Genomic DNA, 8,643 nt, shown 5'->3' on the forward strand with positions numbered 1-8,643 from the left:
ACAAGCTGTCCGATCCGAGCACGCTAATAACCGCCGCTGGGACCGACTCCAAAATTTGCACAAAAAGTGCAGAGTATAGTATGAGTACAACCGACCCATGTACTCTGTAAGTGCCGAGCCTAACCTCGACGAAGTAGTGACGAGGCTAAGGCGGGTCACCTACACTACAATTTGTACGCAGAATATAATAAAGACAGAAAAGGAAATACGAAATAAAATAAGACAATCAACGGAAGATAATAGCTATAGCCTCATGAAATAAGCCATGATGATTAGAATTACCAATCCTTAGAGTTTCAAGTGAAAATACTGAAAACCAACACAACTCAAGGAAATAGAAACATATAGGTTGTTGCGGCGCACAACCCTATCCCACCGTACAACATAGAATCCTCCCTTATTTTATCGTAATAACATCAACAACAATAAATAATATATATATTGCATGTATGTTGCGGCGCGCAACCTGATTCCACCATATAACAATATCAGTATCATAATTCACCTTTATTTCACAGTAACCATTCACCCTTATTCAACCTGTTGCGGCATGCAACCTGATCTCACTGTATCAGCACAAGTCCACCCTTATTCCACCATATCATTCCACCTTTATTTCACCTATTGCGGCGTGCAACCCGATCACACCATATCAATACCAAATACTCAATGTACACAGTCAAATCAATAATTCAAATCACAATAACCTTTACGATCAATAAATACCAAGCTGAACCAAAAAGGAAACCTTTTACAACATGGAAATTCACATAGGTAATACTACACAGCAAGTCAAGTCCGGTAAATGACAATTAGAAGGTGCAAGTAAGTCAGTTAAGCCAAGCAGCAGTGAATCATGAAAATATGATAGTATCTAACATTACTAACAGAATAAAACATTGATTAACAGGTAGTAAATAAGTGTGGAAGGCATGTAGAGTATATAAAATTTAAGAAAGGGAATGAGATAATTAAGGAAAAGCGAAAAATCAGGAAAAACAAGTAATTAGGCGGCGTATAAATACTTGTCACCTCGCATATACGCCGTAACATATGAAATTCATATAGCACATAGTCTGAGGGTTCCTAATTCCCTTAAGTCAAGGTTAAATTCAACACTTACCTCACTCTGTAGTCAATTCAGAGCTCTATCGTAGCCTTTCCCCTAGAATCTGTCTCCAAATCACCGTATCTAACCACAATTAACTCCATAATATCATATATTGCTAAAGGAATCGATTACAATGCATAAATTTGAAATTTCCAAACTTTCCCTCAAAAAGTCAAAAATTGACCCCGGGCCCGCTTGGTCAAAACCCGAAATTCGAATAAAAATCTGATTACCCATCCACTTTCGAGCCCGGTTATGTAATTTGTTTCGAAATCCGACCTCAATTTGAGGTCTAAATTTTAATTTTACAAAAATCCCTAATTCTATCTAAACCCTCAATTTCTACCATGAAAATCCTAGATTTTAGGTGAAAATCTTAAGAAATGTAATGGGTAATTGAAAGGAAGTAGGTTAGAATCACTTACCAATAAATTGGGGAAGAAAAACTCTTGGGTAAATCGCCTCTATGGTTTTTTAGTTTTGAAATTTTGAAAGAATTGGCAAAATCCCGTTTTTGGGACTGTTTCAATCACTAGCGTCAGTTGTTCATTGCGTTCGCGTGAATCCTGACGCGTTCGCGAAAAGCAGAGCCTGTTTGGCTTACGCGATCGCGAGAGACTCTACGCGTTCGCGAAGGTATAGCCCGCCTAACCTCCGCGTTCGCGAGACTGGACTCGCGTTCGCATAGAGTCACCCCAGATTCCCTACCCACACCTCAATACACTACGCGTTTGTGTGTGATTGGTTGCGTTCGCGTAGAGCAGGCTCCCAGTACTCCGTGTTTGTGACCAGTGTCTTGTGTTCGCGTAGGAAAAAAAACCACCGAGCCCAGTTCACTCTTCGTGATTGCGAGAGTACCTTCGCGGTCGCGAAGAAGGAAACCAGATGACAGCTGAAGCTGAGGAAAATACCAGATTTTCTAAGTCTAAAACCATATGTAGCCTATCCGAAATTCACCCGAGCCCTCGGGGCTCCAAACCAACTAATCACATAAGTCCAAAAATCTCATACGAACTCGTTCACGCGATTAAAACGCCAAAATAACGCTTAGAACTACGAATCGGACACAATCAAATGAAATTTTCAAGAAAACTTTAAAACTTCTATTTTAACAACCGGACGTCCGAATCACGCCAAACCAACTCCGTTTCTCACCAAATTTGACAGACAAGTCATATATATAGTAATGGACTTGTACCGGGTTCCGGAACCAAAATACGGATCTGGTATTAGCAAGATCAAACATTGGTCAATTCTTAAAAATCATCAAACCTTTAAACTTTCGATTTTCAACAAAAATTAATGACTCGGGCTAGGAACTTCCGAATTCAATTCCGGGCATACGGACTCAACGAACTCAACGGGACCGTCAAAATGCGGTTCTGGGTCCGTGTGCTCAAAATGTTGACCGAAGTCAACTCAAATAGATTTTTGAAGCAAAATTTCATATTTTATCATTTTTTAACATAAAAGGAAAAACACCCGGACTGCGCACGCAAATCAAAAAAGATTAAAATGAGATATTTTAGGCTTCGAAACACAGAATTAGGTTATAAAACTCTAGATGACCTATCGGGTCATCACAGTTTCTTTCTTTTCTTTTCTTCTAGAGAAAGGGAAACTCAACGTGATTCATGTAAAATAGAAGTTAATCCTCATTAAAAAAAATAATAAATTAACCCATCACTATTTAACTGTGTATTATGATTTATTTTGAGTAACTTTCTTTTACCTTATCTCTTTTAGATGGTCGGGTCAGCCCACATAAAGCGTCCCGAGATCCAAATTCAATATTCAACAGATACAAACTGGATTTTATTCTTCGTTGTGACAATCTGTCAATATACATTGTATTTAATCCTTTACTATATGCAGATACTTCAGTAATTCAAACTAGATTATGAGTGATCCAATTTGTGATTTCGTTGACTGTAAATGTATAACTGATAATTATAAACTCTAGTATTTCACTAAAACAAAGTAAATTTTTTTGTATTTAATATCATCATATCTAAACATTCACTATTGAAACACATCTAAACTATTCACCTTTTCTTTATGGGAAAATAAAAAATTATAAAATAATACTTTTATAGCAATATTACTTGTCTTTATGTTTTTTCACGCATACATACACACTTCTACACACATAATTTCCATCTTTATTGTTAAAAACAGGAACTAGATATTATGCTATAAATAATTGATGAAGGATGCAGGTTGATTTATAAAGTCAGCCAAATAATTACTAACTACCAGTCAATATGAAAACAAAGGGGACTATGTAATTCATAATTTCCGTGCTTATTATAAAACTTTACAATTTTACAATTATCATTTATAATCTCAAACCGCGAGATAAAGGAAAAATAGAGTAGCCATTTAATATGCCTTGTAAAATAATTCAGATTGTATGAAGTCAAACTTTTGTTAGATTGAATAACCAAAAGAAAGGGGAACTGGCCAAAATTATTTATTTATTGGGTGAATAGATGAATTGGAGCAAGGCTATATATAGGGTGTCAACTAAACCAAGTTTGTATTAGAACAAAATTTATGTGCTAAATTTTGTCCAATCTATTAGCGCCAGTAACTAATTATATAAGCTTGATCAGTTTGCACAAATTAATTAAATATTGAGCTGACCACATTAATTAGTTCATTGATTAATGCTATAGATGTCAACCACACACTGCATATTTCTCCTATTAGTTCCAGTTTTCATTAATAAGTGTTTCAAAACTCAAAGAGAAATAGGACTGAAAAATAAAGGTTGAACATAACAACTAATTTTGACTTACTTCCCGTTAATTTGTTCCATTTGCAATTATATAAAATCTTGACAAGGTTTATGTAATCTTATTACAATGTTCAAACAAACATCTCAAACACCATAAAATGGCCTTCTCCATTCTTTTTTCTTCATTCTTTCTCATACAATCAACCTGCAGTTTGATCCTATTTAAGATTCATTCCCATCCTTCTCCTTCTCCTTGTCACAAATGGCAACATCATCTAATTCTAGGGAAAAATATATCATGAAAGAGTCGAATGAATTGATGAGAAACTTCCCATCGAAAAGGCTTGATGTGTCTTTTAGAAATTCCCATACGCTTCTTCCTTCACTCACCTATATCCCTATCGATCAACAAAGTGCTCCTAGCCCTCTTGAGTCTTTGTTCATGTTTAAACAACCCCAACGAACTCCATCCAACATCTGTTTCGAATACGGGTGGAGGAATCCTCAGGACAATTGGTCCTTATGGGTGCGAAACATGCATTCAAGATTCCAGGATGTGTGGAGAAGAGCTGGTATCTATGATTCCATATGTGGTTCCGTTTACAAAGTCCATAAAAACGTAGATTTATTGTTTGTTTTCGGGGAGAAATGGTGCCCGAAAACTAACACATTCGTCTTTCCATGGGGTGAAGCAACGATCACCTTAGAGGATGTGTTCGTTTTGGGAGGTTATTCCCTACTAGGGGAATGTGTAGTAACTTCAGCTTTTCTTGTTTCAGAAGATGAAGTAAGAATAGACGATCGATTATTGGAAGCTTATACAGAAGGAGTGAGAACTCCTAATCGCAAAACCACTCATTCTTGGTGGTTAGAACAATTTATGGGGAAGGGTAGCGACGTTGAACACGAAGCCTTTCTCGCTCTATGGCTGTCGCGATATGTCTTCCCGGGGAGTTTGAATAACATGGTAAAGGAAGTCTTCCCCTTAGCGATTCGTCTTGCTCGGGGTGTACAAGTTTGCCTTGCACCTGCCGTACTCGCTAGCATCTATAGAGATCTACGTTCACTCAAAAATGCTATATTAGAAATGAAGGATGGAGATTCTCCGCGAGTTAAAATTCAAGCACCTTTCTTATTAGTTCAACTCTGGGTATGGGAACGATTCCCCACCTTGCAACCAAGGCCTAACGCGATAAGGCGTGGGGAACCGAGGATATCTAGTTGGGGCTCGACTAGTAGAGGATTTAGCGTTCAGGAAATCCAATTGGCTATCCGTGTTGCAGCGCCCGATTTCTTGTGGCGCCCTTATGCCAAGGATCTGGACGGATTCGTGCCGCCTGCATTTTACAGTGAGGAAGAAGAGTTGGAATTGATTGGGCAAAATGTAAGTGGAAAAGCTTGGTTACTTGTTTTGTGCATAAGGCCAAGTGTGTTGGTCGGGCTAAAAGGGCTGCGTGAAAATTATTTTCCACATCGAGTAGCAATGCAATTTGGATACGATCAAGATATTCCAGCAACCATAGAGTTCAAAGCTGAGAATTATATTGTAGCTTGGACAGACTTTACAAGGAGAGTTCAAGACAGGAGCCTCTACATTCCATCAAAACACTTTGTGGCTGGTGTTACTGATAGATATGATGCATGGTGGAAAGTGTTTATGGAATGCTGTAGGATTAAGGGTTTAGATATATTAAGAGCATAAATAGGCCTTTTGCTGTCATATGATGAGCATTTTACCCTTTAGTTATTCTGAGTTTGAAATTTTTCCTTTCTTTGTAATGTCATTGTCAATGGACTTGATTATATCTATAATTTAATGAAGATCAAATGTTTGCGCCTGCTAAATCTATCATGTTGAACCTTTACAAGCTTTAGAATAACATCCTTATTTAAAAATAAAAATAAAAAATGGGGATTTTACTTTTTTTTCTTGCCTTCCTCGAGTATAACGACATGTGAATGGTAAAGAAGTTGAAAATTTCTGTAAAGTATTAGATGAATTTTGATCAAGTTTACATTTATAGGGCTCAGCCGCTCAAATATCAAGCCGGCAATAGAAAAGGAAAAAAGAAAAATTGAATGTAAACTCACAAAATAAGTGACTCATGAAATAATTTGTAGATTTACAATGCAAGATGTGAAAAGAGAACTACTGCCAGTTTGGCCAAGTTCAATAGTTTTTTTTAAATATTGTAACTCTATAAGTGTGTTAAAAAATTTAATAAAAATATACGCATTAAATTTAAAATTCAATTATTAACACTTGAGATCATTATTCTAAAATTCAGAATACATAAAATTAAAATTTTGGACTCCACCTCTTTCTATATCTCTGGCATTAACGTGACACAAATAGTAAGTTAACTGTGTATAAATATTATATTTGACGTTGCACTCAAAATTTTCATCATCATCGCAGACGGATGACTCTAAATATATAGAATTTCTTTCGAGTGGAAATGAGATACAAATGCAAAGTTAAACAAGATATTCAAGCTAACTAATTTCACATCACTGATCCCACTTTTGTGATCACAGAGTCAGATCACTTGTATTAGTTTAATGTGAGCCAGATCATCTAGAAGATCATTCTCCCAATTTGGTGCTAATCATTGTGGAAGTTAATTTAAACCCTCTTGATTATGGCTGTTGTAGTACTACTAAAAAGGTTACCATGTATTATTAAGAAAGACTATCTAATTTTCTTTCAAAATTCTTTCCTTTATTTCAACAGAAGTTCATTAATTTAACATTGATATTATTCTTTTAATTGCTTTTCTCCGTTGTATATATTCTTAAGTAAATGGTTGATAGAAACTAAGAGTCCACCAAACTGTATAGAGAACCAGGTTTTCTATCAGTTCCCACAGTACACGGCAGTAAATAAAGAATGCACAATATTTATGTGGAAAACTCTCAGCTCACGGGATTAAAAACCACGACCTACCCTCGTATGATTTCAACGTCACTAATTGAGCAAACTTTAGATTACAACCTATTGCAATCTAGGAATCAAACTCTTAATCCCTCACCTCGTACAAAAACTCTATTGTAAGCTCTTTGTAATAACTCTATTACAAAACGACTCTCTTGACTAACTCTAGTCAATAACCAAAAGCAATGATAGTTAAATAATCTCCTACTAAATGCTTCTAAAAAGCTGTGTAGGAATTACAAATAAATAATATAAGACAAAGACATAACAATACTAAAGGACACACGGCATATTCAATGTTATGATCTGATCCTTTGTTTTGTAGCTGCTTTGTTCTTCAATGCACCTGAGGGAAACAGAGGCGACTGCACAGTTGAGAGATTATATGTTTTTGCAACTGCAAGTGTTAGGTCAAATCCTTGTAACATGTTGTATATATAAGAGAGATCATGAGAGTTGTTACAAGCGCATTTCCGGTCTCTAGCGAAATGCAGATGTGTTGTTGCAAGTACAGTGCAAAAACTTTAACAACTGTAGATTTGACTATCTTAAGGACCGGGGGACCTGATGTTATATGTTCCCTGTGCAGTTCCTTTGTCTGTTTTCCTTGAGAATGAATCCAGACAACAGGACATCTCTTAATGAGCAAGAGGGACCTGATTATATCAGGTTCCTTATCTGGTTCTTTCATGAAGTTTCACAAATCATCAATCAAACTCGCGTAACTTATCAATTTTCCCCTTTTGATGATGAAAAACTTAGAATTGATGTTGCCTCTTGAGAGTCAGATTTGCACATGAGAATCAGACACTTTTCCCCTGAGAACCGGCTTTCTCCCCTTCAATTTTCTTCCCCTTTTCGGCATCATTAAAAGAATGAGACAGGCAAATGCAAAAAGAAGTCCAGCAACATTAACTCATGCCACTTGTGTGCACACAACATAACTAAAAACAAAATGCGAGAGTATAACATTGCATAGAAATAGGCAGCTATGCTCAATAATTATAAGAGAGAAGGAAAACATAGGAGTAGCAAAACCTTATCACACAAATCAAAAAGCTTAATGTACCATGATCAATAATTAAAATCATCAAGTAGGAGAGGATTGGGAAAAAGTGCAAAAACTAGGGACACTGGATGGGGGACAAGAAGGATCAGGGAGCAAGGGCCTTGATGAGACTATCCATTTGATAATTTGCAGCCCTTTGATCATTGATCAACTGCTCCTTCAGGTTCTTCACTTATTTCCTCAGCTCAGCATTCTCAGCTTTCAGATGGGAAACCTCTTTTCCCTGAGCATTGGAAAAACCAAGTTCCTTGCTTGCTTGAGTGAGCTTAGACTCAAGAATAGCATTTTGTGCTTGCAGACGCTGTCGTGCCCCCTTTTTTTCTCGCGGGAGTTCGGGTTTCGATATTTATGGGGAACAACTTATTTTCTTTTGGGAATTGGGTACTTGAAGAGTCGTCATCTAACGGATTATGGTGCGTTAGGGCACCTAGAGAGATTAACTCATGTAACTAGTTTGCATTACCAGAGATTAGGGTAAGGGCTCAAAATAACCTTGAGGGGAAGGTGTTAAGAACCCCTTGCGGTCCACAACGGTGGATCCCGGCCAAACTTAAATTATGTAAATTAGTCCTTTTAACAAGTAAACAGTTTCAACACGTATTTGCAAATAAAGGTAGTTTTCACATTATAAAGACATATATGATCAAGGAAATTCAGATAATGAAAATAAGAGAGGTTTGAACAGCTTACACATGTATATGTAAAGGAGAGGAAGTTTATAGAATTTAAACGCATAGGGGAATTGGGAAAGGGAAGTCCTAAGTTGATTAGCCTACAGGATCATACCC

The 8,643-nt window shown here is 36.7% G+C and overlaps 1 protein-coding gene across 1 annotated transcript; it reads left to right on the plus strand.

Annotated features, from left to right (window-relative positions):
• The first annotated feature begins 4,113 nt into the window (after positions 1-4,113).
• On the plus strand, positions 4,114-8,119 carry LOC107810278 (protein MAINTENANCE OF MERISTEMS-like). Its single transcript, XM_016635034.1, has 3 exons — positions 4,114-5,518; positions 7,112-7,207; positions 8,019-8,119. Exons 1-3 carry the CDS (start codon positions 4,114-4,116, stop codon positions 8,117-8,119), a joined length of 1,602 nt encoding a protein of 533 aa, XP_016490520.1.
• The last annotated feature ends 524 nt before the right edge of the window (positions 8,120-8,643 follow it).

This window comes from Nicotiana tabacum, chromosome 22 (genome assembly GCF_000715075.1).
Source record: "Nicotiana tabacum cultivar K326 chromosome 22, ASM71507v2, whole genome shotgun sequence".
Taxonomy (NCBI): domain Eukaryota; kingdom Viridiplantae; phylum Streptophyta; class Magnoliopsida; order Solanales; family Solanaceae; genus Nicotiana; species Nicotiana tabacum.